Below are 15,059 nucleotides of genomic sequence, written 5' to 3'. Positions count from 1 at the left end.
ATTTGACAACACGGACTCTCCCACCAGGGACTGGGCAGTGGCCGTCTGTGTTATCTAGGACATGTGACCCCGAATTGGTTCCACAGTTTCCTTGCTGTGTTATTCCCCGGTCTTATTTTGGTCGTGGATTTTTAAAATTTTTTGCGGATGATGCATGTATCCTAGGCAGCCCTCGGCCTGCAGCCACACCACCAACTCCTATTATGGATGGTACCTGGCGGCCTCGCCGGGCCTTCGGCCTTACCGGGCATTCAACTTAGTGACCCTTCTGCTGTAAGCGCTTGGGTGGGAGTTAGAGGTCACTGTCTTCTTCTGAGGAGGTCTCCGTTTCCTGAGAGGAGCTGGCAGGAGCCTGAGCTAAGAGAGTGCTGGGATGAACTTGCTTTCAGAGTGTATAATTCTTCCCACTTGGGGACCTCCCTCCAGATATCCTGCTTCCTTGCTTGAGTCATGGTCTCCCTATGTAGTGGCCTCATGTTTGCCATCCTGTCACCCCAGCTTCTTTGGTGCTGGGGCTCTAGGCCTGAGGCACCAGCCCTGCCTTTCTGCTCAGTAATTTTTAGGTTCAAACTCCCAGGCCTGCTTTACCTGTGTGCTAGGTGCCCCAGGGCTTGCTGGGTATTCATGTTAGTCTCTTTTTCTTTTTTTTTCTTTTTTTTTTTTTTTTTTTTTTTTTTCGGAGCTGGGGACCGAACCCAGGGCCTTGCCCTTGCTAGGCAAGCGCTCTACCACTGAGCTAAATCCCCAACCATTAGTCTCTTTTTCAAGTGGAGAGGTGGGGCAGGTGTCTTTCTTCTGACTCAACTACACGTGTTGTAAGCCGTTTACACGAGGATAGCATCAAGGCCCATGGTCATGGGGCTGGAGATGTAGCTTGGTAGCAGAAGGCTAGAGCGGCATGAGGAGAACCACGTTGTAACCCTTCCCCCACCCCCACTCTGGAGGTGTGCCCTCTCCCTTATTGCATTTGAACACAACACCCTAGACAAGGTGTCAAGCTGGCACAAACCGTACTGCGTTTAATTTTTAAAATTACATCTTAAATTCTCTGTGTGTGTGTGTGTGTGTGTGTGTGTGTGTGTGTGTGTGTGTGTATGTGTATGTAGGGGGTATGTATGTATGTACCATGGCGTGTGTGGTGGTCAAAGTATAACTTTGGGGGGTAGTTCTCTCCTTCCATTGTGGGGGTTCTAGGGATCAGGTTTGGTGGCAAGCACCTTTGCCCTTTTCATAGGCTTTGTGTCTCTCCTGTGTCTGAGATCCAAGTAAATCTGACCCATTGAACTCGAAACTATGAGTATCCCACATCACTCGGGACACACATGGAGCCTGATGTGGCATGTATTGGATCAGGGTGTATTGGAATTGGTGTACCTTCAGGGCCACCCTCTCCTTGTCCATGACAGACATCACTAGTTGATAACCATTCTCCGAGGCTGATCCGCTTCAGCTGCATCGACTAGATGATCTAAGGTTGTATTCAACTTCAGTAGTTAGAAGCAGTGATGTGGGCAGAGCCAGGAGGAGATTGGCCAAGTCATAGTCTTCTTTGAAGATGGTATTAGCTCAGGTTTCAAGGTTAAATTTGCACAAAAGCAAATTTGTGGGAGGGGAAGCAGTTAACTCTGAAGGATGCTCCGTGCAGCCGTGACTCTGCAGTTCATCCTTTCTTTGGTGGGGGACGTCAGGTGAGAACTGGGGTTGGTAGGTAATAATTTAAAAATGATTCTCAGCCTCCCACCCAGACCCCTGCTTCTTACTCCCAATGACCCTTTGGAGTCAGGGTCTGTCTTCTTAGTTCAGGCCAGCTTTGAACTTGCTCTTTCTGCCTCAGCTTTCCAGTTCCCCCCAACCCTGTAGCACCAGGCTCAGCTCTGATGTTTAATTACCACCCTTAAATGTTTCATGCTGTTTGAGAATGGCTAGCATTAGTGGGTTCTCTACTCTACAGGTATTGGCCTAGCCCCACCCCAAACCCCTTTGGTTTCTGGCTTTGAAAACCTTTTGGAAGTAGTGTGACTAAGATGGGCAGAGACTTAGGACTTCTTGTGACCCTGCCCAACTTCCGTCTTTTTTTGAAAGGAGTCCTTTCTTATTACTGGAGGAACCCAGCCCAGACACTCCATAGCAAAGTCACAAGGGGCAGGTGGCAGTTTCTTTTTGCTTATAACAATTTTATTAAGTTATAATCTACACACCATAAAATCTACCCTTGGGCTGGGGATGTAGTTCAGTTGGTAGAGGCCTTGCCCTGGGTCTCAGAACCCCATAAAACCAGTGCACACCCATCGTGTTGGCACTGGGGAAGTGGATGCAAATCCGAATTTTATGGTTATCTTCAGCTCTGCAGTGAGTTCAAGACCACCTTTGGCTGCTTCAGACCCTCCCTGTCATAATGAATTCTGAGGCAAAACAAACGAAAGCCACCCCGTTGGGGCAGTGACATGGCTCAGTGGGCAGTTTAAATAGCTTTTTAAAAAAAGATTTATTATATATAAGTACACCGTTGCTCTCTTCAGACACACCAGAAGAGGGCATTACATCCCATTACAGATGGTTGTGAGCCACCATGTGGTTGCTGGGAATTGAACTCAGGACCTCTGGAAGAGCAGTCAGTGCTCTTAACCGCTGAACCATCTCTCCAACCCCCTTCAGGACTTTTTTTTTTTTTTTAAATCACCAGTTTGTGCCCAAATCCCTGTCTTTGTGACCTCTCTAGAATTGGATGTTGATTGTGGAAAGTTCTGGAATATTGGGCTTCTCAGGAAAAAGCAGAGTGTGTTTGTTTCTTTTTACCTACAAACCAACCTCCCCTGGCCAGCTGTCATTTGCCCATCAGTCTTGAGCAGGTGTTGGAAACGCCCTCTGTCCCCAGTCAGGTTTATCATTTTGTAGCCGCCCCACCCCCAACCCCCCAACACCTGACCTCCCGCCTCTTCCTTGAGGGTTGGGATTCCACATGGGTGTTAACTCTGCTGGCTGTGGTCCGCTGTGCATGCGCTCTCTGTCTCTGTGTCTCTGTCTCTCTCTCCCTTCCTCCCTCCCTCCCACCCTTCCTGTCTGCCTAGGTTCCTGAACCCAGCCCGTGCCTACTTGTGTATCAGTCCAACTCTCCAGTCTTGCCTGGCATCCACGTAGGCAAGCCTGGGAGCCCTTCCTGCTCCCTGTTCCTCACCTCTCTCCTCCATACCTGTTTTGTACCTGTTTTCCCACTAGCCTGGGAAATGGACCGTATATTCTTTCATTTGTCACCAACAGATCCCCAGAGCCCAGCAGGGGACTTGCTTCCCAGAGTCTACACTGTATCCACTGTCAACCCATTCTTGCCTAGAGCTCCCCAAAGTGATTAATCTCAGGGACAAGGACACTAAGATCTGATCCCCCACCCCCACCCCATCTGGTTGTCTAGGCAACAAGACTGCTTCATAATATTGTGGCCTGACAGATGGCCACCTGGAGAGAGACAGTATTGCTTGTTGCTCAACACTGTTGGGGTGATTGGATAGGCAGCTCTGTTGATCTTGCCTGGGCCCTCACATTGATTGGTAGCTCTGCTGATCTTGTCTGGGCACTCCCAGGTCAGGAAGGTCTGCCCAAAGTCTTATCTAGAGCAATTGCATCTGGGACCTCTGAGAACCTTAGCTCTGCCCCATTTGGAGTTCATCCTTGCCCTGCAATCTGAGTTGGGCCTGTCCTCGTGGACAGCAGAGGACTAGAAGGGGTCCATCGGACGATGTGGCACTTGCGCTTGGTATGTGGAGGAACCATTTCTGTTGCTGTGATTGACAAAAATCAACTTAAAGAATTAGGAGGGGGGCTGGGGATTTAGCTCAGTGGTAGAGCGCTTACCTAGGAAGCGCAAGGCCCTGGGTTCGGTCCCCAGCTCCGAAAAAAAGAACCAAAAAAAAAAAAAATTAGGAGGGTTTGTTTTGGCTCAGTGTTCCCAAGGGGTGCGGTAGTCCATCGTGGTAGAGAAGGCTAGCTGCAGGAGTCCGAGGCTATTCCCCCTCAGTGCATCCTTCCAGAAGCACAGAGAGAACAGGAAGTATGGCCGGGATCCATAAACCTCAGAGCCTGTCTCCAGTGACTCACTTCCTTTAGCAAAGCCTCCGCCTCCTAAAGGGTCTATAACCATCCCAAACAATGCCACGGGTGGTGGGGGGATGGGAACCCATGGGGGAATTTCACATTCAAACCATATCACTACTATTTAAAATGTTTGGTGAAATATCCGGGCATTTAGCTCACTGTTAGGGCACTTGGAGGCTCTGGGTTCAGTGCCCAGCAGGGTATAAACTGGGCAGGGAGGCACAGCCTGTGATTCCAGTGGTTGAGGGGAGGTGGAGACAAAAGTTCAATGGTAGCACATGCCATGAGGTGAGTTCAAGGCCAGTTTGGGCTACTTGAGACTCTGACGCACGCATGCACGCAAGGGCACGTATGCACGCTAGGGCACGTATGCATGCTGGACATGCCATTAGAAAATAAAGTCTTACTGTTCTGAAGGGGTTGGGGCCAATCAACTGAAGGAATGAGCTGACAGCCTGACCTTCCCTTTACAGACTCAGAGGCTGTGGCTATCGGCGAAGTCCATGAAAATGTTACTCTACGCTGTGGCAGCTTGTCAGGATCCAGAGGCCTGGTGACCTGGTACCGGAATGACTCCGAGCCCGCCTTCCTGGTCTCCTCCAATTCCAGCCTCCCTCCGGCTGCACCCCGTTTCTCTCTAGAGGATGCAGGTGCCCTGCGCATTGAGGCTCTGAGACTGGAGGATGACGGCAACTACACCTGCCGAGAGGTTCTAAACGAGACCCACTGGTTCCCTGTGCAGCTTCGGGTGACCAGTAAGTGGGACTGCTGGGGATGGACTTGGGGAGGCAGTGAGAGCCTGTGGAAGAGGTGGTCACTGTGAGGAGTGTGGGCTTTTGTGACAGGTGGTTTCCGTCTGGACGAGTTGGAAGCCAGCCTGGGCTACACTGACCCTATCTCAAAAAAAAAAAGCTGAGGAACTACAGCCAAGGCTGTCTGTCCTCAACACGTGTACACACACATGTTCACACACCTTCCAACAAACACACAAGTGTCCCTGAAATCAGATGAGACCTTGTGCTCCCTCAGTACATCGGATGCATACCGAATTGTGGGAAGTCCTTCTCTGGGAAATGTGGGCCTGTGGTTAGTGCAGCTTCTCCATGAAAACCAGAGGCAGGTGCCCCGTTGTGCTCACCTGCCACAGGGCTCCCAGGATCTTACTTCTTTGTCCCTCCCAGATGGTTCTCTCTCTCTCTCTCTCTCTCTCTCTCTCTCTCTCTCACACACACACACACACACACACACACACACACACACACACGCTCATCAGTGGCCATTTTGGATAACTGTGGCTGAATGGAGACTTGGCCTCATTTTGCTCACAGAGTGTAAGGGTGTTGAGAGCTGATGGGAGCACGTTCCTGGGGGGGCCTGGTGCAGCCTGTTGCCAGTAGTAAGTCCTCTGAGGGCTACACATCTGGCTCTGGTCTTGGCTCCGTTGGTCAGCGTTTGGTTTTATCATCCAAGAAGTTCAAGGTCACGGCAGACTTTTGCTGCTTCCCATACTCCGATAAGAGAAACTGGTACAATGAATAGGACCTTGGCTGTGAACCTGGGGTCCTCTGTTTAAGCAGGTGACTGGATTCCCATGGGAAAAATGCATCCCAAGGTCCCAGCAGTCAGGGTGCCTCCTGGTCTTTTCCTCCTCCCTTTCTCTCTTCGCTCCCTCCTTTTCTGGAGGTAGAAGGTCATGGTAGAGATAGAGAGGGGTCTGTATGTAGATCAGACTGGCGTTGTATTCACAGAGATCTGCCTGCCTCTCTCTCCAGGGTGCTGGGATTAAAGGCACAGGCTTCCCACCCAGCCAGCTCGCTCTTTTTATGAGACAAGATCTTGCTATGTAGTCCCAGATGGCTATAGTTTAGGAGTAGGGTGTTTACTTGGCCAGAGCAAGACTATGCCTTGTGATCTGTCGTCCAACGAACGGGAGAGAGAAGGGGAAAAAAAGAGATAAGAACATAGTTTGGGGTGATATCCCAGAGCTCTAGAGGAAAAGGTGGGACAGCAGTGAATTCAAGGTCATCCTTGGCTACCTAGGAAATGTGAGGCCAACCCGTGCTACCAGAAAACCATAAAGCAAAGTGCAGCGACAACACAACCCCTCACAGCTGCAATCCCCCTGCTTCCCCAGGACTTGGGTCATAGGCACACATCCCCTCTCCCAGGTCTCCATCTGGGTGTTTGATGGGGCTCTGGCTTTTCTTATCTTTTCATTGAAATGGTAGATGGCTTGGTCCTGGGGCTCTCTTTCTTTAAGGAGAAAAGTTTACAAATGCTCTAACACAGCCTTGGGGACTAGGGAGGGAAAAGCCGGGAACTGTTCCAGACTATACAGGTTCTTATCTGCGCGTGACCTTGGTCATCCGAGATGGGTGCCGTAGAGGCCTGTGTCCAGCTGTGTTCTCCAGACTGGGAGGCTTCTGTTTCTGTACCTCCTGCACCAGGGGGAGTCAGGTTTCTGTGGGCCAGGGTGGGAGGGATATCGTCCATCAGTCCCACCTACTGAGTATATAGTGCTGTGCAGTGTCCGAGGGTGAGGCCGGGGTGTGGCTCAGTGTAAAGGGTTTGAATGCATGAAGTTCTGGGTCCATCCCCAGAACAATGGTGGAGCTTGGTGTGCTAGTGCATGCCTGTCTTCCCGACACCCAGGAAACAGAGGTAGGATTAGTTCTTCAAGAGCTTCCTTGGCTAGGGAAGTCATAGGGCTACATGAGACCCCTGCTACAGCGTACTCATATACATAGCATAAATAAAACTTTAATTTTTTTTTAAGATTTATTTTTAATGTGTATTCATGTTTTGCTTGTGTGTATGTTTGTGCCTGTGTGTATGCCTCTGTGTGTGTGTGTGTGTGTGTGTGTGTGTGTGTGTGTTTGGGTTTTTCTTTTTTTTTTTTTCTTTTTTTTCTTTTTTTTTTTTTTCGGAGCTGGGGACCAAACCCAGGTTTTTCTTTTTTTTAAGACAGGGTTTTGCTGTGTGACCCTCGATGTCCTGGAATTCACCCTGCTGGCCTCGTATCTTTTTTTCATTTTACATGAGGACACTGTAGCTGTCTTCAGACACACCAGAAGAGGGCATCAGACCCCATTACAGATGGTCGTGAGCCACCATGTGTTTGCTGGGATTTGAACTCAGGACCTCTGGAAGGGCAGCCAGTGCTCTTAACCTCCGAGCCATCTCTCCAGCCCTGGAATTTACTCTGTAGACCAGGCTGGCCTCAAACTCAGAGATCAGCCTGCCTCTGCCTCCCAAGTGCTAGATTAAAGGCTCGCGCCACCACCATGCACGCAGCAAGACCCTGTCTTTAAAAAAATAAAAAATAACGGTGCCGGAGAGATGAATTGTCAGTCAAGAGCGCCGGCTGTTCTTGTAAAGGACTCAGGTCTGGTCCCCAGTACCTCCATGGTGGCTCCCAAGCATTTATAGCTGCAGTTCCAGGTGACCCGATGATGTGCTAGGTATGCTCATGGTGCATGTACATATATGTAGGAAAAACGCCATATACGTAAAGTAAAAGCAAGTTAAGATAAAGGCAAGACAGAGTAGGGCCACGGTTGCCTTAGGATTTTGTTACTCTGTTCCTAAATGTCTAGAAAACCTCTGGCCCATATTCCGCGCTTGGTATGGCGGCCTGCCCTGCCAACCTGATTTGTTGAGATCCTCGTGGGTAAGGGGCGGGGCTCCAGCAGTACGCCTCTCTGCCATTGGCTGTTGGTAGACCAGCCCACAGTCAGAATAGAGAGACCAGTGTTAACTAGTCCTACAGCCTTGGTGCTTCCTTCCTTCCTTTCTTTCTTTTTTTTTTTTTTTTTTTAAGTTAATTTATTTATTTTATGTGAGTACACTGTTGTATTCTTCAGTCAAGCACATGAGAAGAGGGCATTGGATCCCATTAATGATTGCGAGCCACCGCGTGGTTGCTGGGAATTGAACTCAGGACCTCTGGAAGAGCAGTCAGTGCTCTTAACCACTGAGCCATCTCTCCAGCCCAGCCTTGATGTTCCTTGCACAGAGTCTCTTCTTGGTGCTTCCTGCACTTCTCTTACGATTTAAGAGCTGAGTGGTGGAACCAAACGAGGATTCCAAAAACCAGCCCACGAAAAATCCCAGTGAGATCTCAAGACACCTGGACAAGGCTCAATTCGGGTCCAGTTTTCTCAAGCAGTTGCTACGAGGGCAATGCGGAAGCAGGCTTGTATCTGCCGAAGCCCCTTGCCAAAGCCCCTTGGCGGTCAGCTGGGGCTGGGGACTGGGGCATGCTCCTAGCAGCCTGTGTAGCTGTTTTCAGTGAACTCGTGGCAGTGGGCGTTTCAGGGAAGATCCACCTCCCTGAACTGAGCTCCGATCTACCGAGCCCTGCTTGTTGGCGAGTTCGTCATGGCACAGGTTCCCGGAGACAAGAGAGGGCAGTGGGCACATGGAGGGGAGATCATTGGCCCCATCAGAAGTCGAGGTGCTTCTTGCTCAAAGTTTTATTAACTTGGTTTTGAGGCGTACCTGGGTGCTTAGAAGAAACAGAAGGGAGAGGTCGTGCGCTGGGTTTAGGTTTCCTACCATGGAGCCTGGGATGAAAGCTAGTTCACATACCAGTGAAAAGTGGGATTTAAGGAGCTTTGGGTGTGGTGTCACAGATCCATAATCCCAGCACCTGGGAGGGGGAAGCAGGAGGACCAGAAGTTCAAGGTCGTCTTTGACTAGGATGCTAGTTTGGGGCTAGCCTGGGCTACCTGAGAGAGCCAACACAAGCAACGACAAAAGTATTGTGTGAGGATTGGGGTGTGGCTTAGTGGCAGACTGCGGTCTAGCCTTACCAAGCCCTCAAAGCAGAATAGAAGGGCTGGGGCTTCAGCAAACAGGTTCTCAGTTGGTGAAAATGATGTTTGCATTCTACAATCTGCAGTTCGTGGACCCGAGCCTTTCAGGTGGGGCCATATTCTGCCTGTGGCACCTCTTGGGTGGGATGAAAACCCAAGAGAGTCAAGAAGTCAGGCTCCCTATAACTGAGACTCCGCCCAGGGCTTCGGATGAGCAAAGAACCCTTCAGGAGTTTCACTGGGGTCTCAATTTGATTTCTTTAGGATTCCTTTTAAATAGTATTTTAGCCTGGTTTGGTGGGGTGCACCTTTCATCCCAGCACCTGGGAAGCAGAGGCAGGAGGATGGCTGAGTCTGAAGCCAGCCTGGACTATATAGTGAGTTATGGGACAGCCAGGACTACACAAGGGTTAGGGTGGACCGCTGTCTAGCCTCACCGGTGAGACCCTGTGTCAAAACACAGGATTCATTTTTATTTATGTATTCGTGTGTACTGCCACAAATACATGGGTATCTGTGGAGACCGGAGAGAACTTCCGGTCCATGGAACTGGACTTAGAGGCGGTTGTGAGCCTTCTGGCATGGGTGCTGGGAACAGAACCCAGGTCCTCTGCAAGAGCCACAAGCACCCCAGCTGTTTCCCCGGTTCTGATTTTTAATTTTAAAACATGTTTTTCTTGTCAGTTTTTGTTTTGCTTTTTATATTTTTTAAATTTAATGTGTGCGCGCATAGGGTTCTCATGAGGAGGTCAGAGGACAGCTCGTGGGGGTCATTTCTCTCCTTCCACTAAGTGGGTTTCAAACTCAGGTCGTCAGGCTTGGCGGCAAGCTCCTTTACCTGCTGAGCCCTCTCGACTGCCCTCTTAAATTTATTTATTTATTTATTTATTTATTTATTTATTTATTTATTTTTGTGCTGAGGAGAGTAAGTGCTTGCCTGTCAGAGGCCAGAAGACAGCTCTCAGGAATTCTTTCTCTACTTCCCCAGGGTGGGCAGGGTTTCTCATTTGCCAACTGCGCTGCGTACCACAGGCTAGCCTCTGGCTTCTCAGTGGTTCTCTTGTCTCTGCTTGCTATCTTATTGTCATGCTAGGAGACTCACTTTACCACATCTGGCTGTTACATGAATTCTGAGACTCCGACTCCAATTTTGAGGTCTGCTTGGCTGCTGTCTTTACCTGCTAAGCTAGGAGACCTGAGGTATGTGACCTGAGTCATATTACCTTTGCCAGCTTAGGCGTTGGCTGCCCGTACCTCAGTACTCTAGCAGAACCCTGTTTAGTCGGCGGGATGCCAAAGGAAGACACACCCTAGGACCTGTCGAGCCGCATACCTGACTAGCCAGCTGAATGCAGCATTCAGGTACCAGCTCCCAGGCCACCACCTAAGTCTGCCCCCAGGCCCCTAGGGGCCGTACGCGGTATAGTTCCCAAAGATCCACCTGACAGGGCTGTCCTGACCAGGTAAGTAAAGCATATCTGTAATCCTAGCACTTGGGAGGCTGAAGCCCAGAGTAGCTTAACTTTGGGGCTAGCCTGGGCTACTTAGTGAAGCCCAGGGAAACAAGGTACTTTAATTGAAGGGTTGCATAGGAAAATTTTTGCATCCCACAGATGACCTCCCCCCTCCCCCACTGACCTACTTCTGGACTAAATTGCACAACTGTATCCTTTCCTTTGACCCTTCCCTGGCTGTTTCTAAAAGAGCTCTCAGAGATCATGCTAATGTGAGCCGCATTGGGAGTACCCATGAGTGTCGTTTAATTGGCAAAGTAGTGATGTAGATCCGTCTCTTTTCTTCCACTTCCTTTTTGAGTACTTTTTTGAACAGGGCCTTGCTATGTAGCCCTGGCTGGTCTACAACTCTGTATGTTCACTAAGCTGGTCTTGACTCCCAGAGATCCGCCTGCCTCTCTCTGCCTCTCAAATGCTGGGATAAAAGGTCTCTCTCCCTCTTTTCATGCTTCTCTTCCTCCTCCTCTCCCTCTTCTTCCTCCTTTCCTCTCTTCTTCCCCCTCTTCTCCTTCCTCTTCTTTCCCCTCTTCGCCCTCCTCCTCCTTTTCCCTCTTCCTCTCCCTCCTTTCCCTCCTCCTCTCCATCCTCCCCCTCCCGGCCCCCTCTCTCTTGCTCACTGAACCCACTAAGCACACACCACCCCTCTGAGATGCTTTTCCAGCAGGGTGTTCTGTTTTTACCAAAAGGAACTTAGGTCTTGGATGCATTGGGTAATTCAGCACCGGGCATTTTGGGGGGTCCAGAAAGTTCAGGGCCGGATGGGTTATAGCTCATTGGTAGGATGCTCTTTACGCAGCATATATGGCCCCTCCCCAACCTCAACCCCCATCTCATTCCCAACACTGAAAAACAAAAACAAAAAGAGGTTCAGAGATGAGGGTGAACTAAGACGAGGTCCAGCCCTTTGTAGAGAGCTTCGGGCGCACCAGGCACCATTCAGAGGGCTCCATCACCTAAACTCACTTGGTGGGCTCAGTGACGCTGTTGGGAGGATACTGTCATCACACCCATTTCATAGAGGGAGAAACTGAGGCTAAACAAGGATGACTAAGGTACCGTTAGCCACACAGCTGGAGTTCAAAGTCAGGTCTGGAGTATCATTTTCTGAGTATCAGCATGATGTGCAGGGGGAGGAGGGACTTCTGATAGTCTGGACAGCTCCTAGCTCCGCAGGACCAGCGATTAGATAGAAAGCAACCACCATGAGGCAAAGGGCCCCGGGCCAGCACACTCAAAGGCCCAAGCTTTCAGTGGGCTCCTGTCAGCCCTAGGAGAACTCCAGGATCTTTGAGGAACGTGGATGTTCCACAACCACGTTGTCGAGAGGCTGAGGCCCAGCGAGCCCTGGTAACAGGTTTGGGGCATGGTGGATACACTCCTGACATCTACTTCTAGGTCCTGGGGCCTCGAAAGGAGATCAGTCTCAGGCCCAAAGTGTTACTTACTTTTCGGCACCTACGTGCTTTTCCCTTGGAAGGGACCTTTTTTTTTTTTTTTTTTTTTTTTGGTTCTTTTTTTCGGAGCTGGGGACCGAACCCAGGGCCTTGCGCTTCCTAGGTAAGCGCTCTACCACTGAGCTAAATCCCCAGCCCCATGGAAGGGACCTTTTTATAGCTAGGTTTGCATGTATGTCTGTGCATTGTGCGTGTGCCTATGGAGGCCAGAAAAGGCGGTCAGATCTCTGGAGGTGGAGGTAAGGACGGTAGTGAGGCCCTGTGTGGGTCCTGGGTAGAACCTGGTCGTCTGCAAGAGCAGCCAGTGCTTATAACCACAGAGCCATGGCTCTAGGCTCTAGGCAAGGTTCAGTTTATATATATATGTATATGTATATGTATATGTATATGTATATGTATATGTATATGTATATGTATATGTATGTATGTATATGTATGTATGTATATGTATGTATATATACACATATATATGTGTGTGTGTGTATAAAATGTGTTTTTTGTTTGTTTTATGTGTACAGGTATTCTGTGTAAAGGTCAGAAGAGGGCATCAGATCCTCTGGAATTTGAGTTAACAGACAGTTGTGAGCCACCATGTTGTTGCTGGGAATCCAGCACAGGTCCTTTGGAAGAGCAGCCAGTGCTCTTAACTGCTGAGCTAAGCTATGTCACCACTGAATTTTTCAGTTTGTGTGGTTTGGTTTGGCTTTCTTGAGACAGAGTCTCATTTTGTATAGCCCTGGCTGTCCTAGAACTCCCTGTGTAGACCAGGCTAGCTCTCAGAGAACTGCTGACTCTGCCCCATGCACCACCTTGTCTGGCAAGATTTATTTTTAAAGTGTGTGTGTGTGTGTGTGTGTGTGTGTGTGTGTGTGTGTGTGTAGGTGCATACATACATACATGTATGTACAGATGTGTTCAGGTACCCAGAGGAGACTGTAGGTGCCCTGGAGCTGGGGCCAGTTATGGTTCCTGGGAACCTCACTCTGGTCCTCTGAAAGAGCATCAAGCACTTAACTTCTGAGACATTTCCAAGCCCGTGCAGTATTTCCGTGCCAGCTCTTGGGAAGTAGAAGCCAGAGGCCTGGAGGCTCTTCATGGTTCAGCAGGGGAGGTAGCTCAGCTGGTAGAGTGTTTACCTAGCATCATGAAGCCTTTCACAGCACCACGTGGACCAGGCATGAAACACATGCCTGTGACCACAGCACTTGGAAAGGCAGAGGCAAGGGGATCAGAAGCTCAGGGTCATCACCAGATACAGCGTTTGAGGCCAGCCTGGGCTACACGAGATCCTGTCACACATGCACACACACATACAAAGTGGAAAGGTTTTTTGTAAAAAAGAGAATTATTTATTTATTTTATGTATATGAGTACATTGTAACTGTCTTCACCAGAAGAGGGCATTGGATCCCATTACAGATGGTTGTGAGCCTCCGTGTGGTTGCTGGGAATTGAACTCAGAATCTGTGGAAGAGCAGTCAGTGCTCTTAACCGCTGAGCCATCTCTCCAGCTTGGAAAGTACTTTTTATTTTAAAGGATGTACTCGCCTATCCTCAGCCAATTTCTTTTAACTGTCCAAGGACAAGTGAGCAGAGGTCCTCAGAACCTTGCATGGGCTTGGCACACAGTGAGGGGCCATAGACTGTTTTTGTTGTTTGGTTCCCTTAGCACTGCATTGGTGATGAACATTCCTCCCCCATCCTCCGTCCCGTCTCTTTCCCAGGTGGCCCTGCCCACATTGACGTTAACATCTCAGCCACTGGCACCCTCCCCAATGGCACCCTGTACGCAGCCAGGGGCTCTCAGGTGGACTTCAGCTGCTGCAGCGCTGCACAGCCTCCGCCCGAGGTGGAGTGGTGGATCCAGACCCACAGCAGCGTCTCCGAGTCCTTGGGAAAGAACCTGTCGGCCAACAGCTTCACTCTGATGCTGATGTCCAAGAACCTCCAAGGCAACTACACTTGCTCAGCCACCAACGTGCTCAGCAGGAGACAGCGAAAGGTGACCACCGAGCTCCTGGTCTACTGTGCGTAAGCAGCACGCCCCTCCGTGAACCGCGTCTGTGCCTCTTCCTGTCTTCCTTTGAGCTTAAACACTGCTTTCTTCTGCCTCGCACAGTGGCCTCTACTCCGTGGCCCTGCACTGTGCTTTGGTGTCCTGCTACTTTTCAGGGCTGTATAATACTCCATTGCATGCCCGTGCCCAGATCTTAACATGCTTCATTGCTGCCTTCAACATACGTGGACTGTCAGGCAAGGGTTTTCCTTTCTAGGTCAAGTGAGCATCCCATCCATCCCCCCCACCCCCAGCTGAGGACCGAACCCAGGGCCTTGTGCTTGCTAGGCAAGTACTCTACCAGTGAGCTAAGTCCCCAACTCCAAGTGAGCATCTTTTATCTGGAACGTAGCAGAGCCCTCTAAGCTGTAGAGGGAAACTAATACAGAGCTTTTTTTTTGGTTCTTTTTTTTTTTTTCTTTTTTTCGGAGCTGGGGACCGAACCCAGGGCCTTGCGCTTCCTAGGTAAGCGCTCTACCACTGAGCTAAATCCCCAGCCCATACAGAGCTTTTATACATTCAATAATTTTATATTATTTATATAAATTATACGATTTATAAAATTATAAATAAATTTAGAATTTTGTGATTTTATAATTTTTATACATTTATAATTCTATACATATAAATACATTTACTTTTAATGGGGGCGGGGGGATTTTTAATGTTTCAAGGTGTACAAAAACTGGTTATGGTGGCTTACCCCCGTATTCCCAGCACTTGGAAAGCTGAGGCAGGAGGATCATCATGAATCTTAAGCCAGTGTTTGCTATGAAGTGACTGTCTCACACACACGCACGCACGCACGCACACACGCATACGCACACACAGGTAGGGGGTGAAGAGGCAGCTATTAGAAATGTTTGCACCACAGGCATGAGAAACTTAGTTCAGTCCCTCGACAGGGCGTAACAAACTATGTGTGTACCCCATTGCCAAGGCAAAAATCCCTGGGACCCTCTGGCCAGCCAGCCTAGCCTGCTAGGTGAGTTCCAGGCCAGTGAGGAGACCCTGTCTCAAAAAAATAAGGTGGAAGATCCCTGAGGAACAACATCCAGGGTTGACCCCTGGCCTCCACATGCACCTGCACACACATGCATGCCTGCACACACACACATACAGACATACA

General features: G+C 49.6%; 1 protein-coding gene across 8 annotated transcripts in view; it reads left to right on the top strand.

The window, feature by feature from the left end:
* Window positions 1-15,059, top strand: part of Vsig10 (V-set and immunoglobulin domain containing 10) — a 33,995-nt gene that overhangs the window by 1,059 nt on the left and 17,877 nt on the right. For 3 of the 8 annotated variants that reach the window (XR_015633995.1, XM_087578497.1, XM_087578496.1), the window contains exons 2-3: window positions 4,563-4,844; window positions 13,599-13,901. Coding sequence is in view for 5 of the 8 variants with exons in the window: in XM_087578497.1 (XP_087434623.1) it covers window positions 4,563-4,844; window positions 13,599-13,901 (585 nt within the window). In the remaining 3 variants the exon portion in view is untranslated. Of the gene's footprint in view, window positions 1-990; window positions 1,002-3,068; window positions 3,135-3,581; window positions 3,752-4,543; window positions 4,845-13,598; window positions 13,902-15,059 lie in introns of those variants that run through there. The other 5 variants (XR_015633997.1, XM_087578499.1, XR_015633996.1 and 2 more) reach the window with 3 other exon arrangements.

The sequence above is a fragment of the Rattus norvegicus genome, chromosome 12, assembly GCF_021556685.1.
Source record: "Rattus norvegicus strain SHRSP/BbbUtx chromosome 12, alternate assembly SHRSP_T2T, whole genome shotgun sequence".
NCBI classification, from domain to species: Eukaryota; Metazoa; Chordata; class Mammalia; order Rodentia; family Muridae; genus Rattus; species Rattus norvegicus.
Note: the sequence above shows the minus strand (reverse complement) of the source record. Positions and strands in the feature narration are given on the sequence as shown.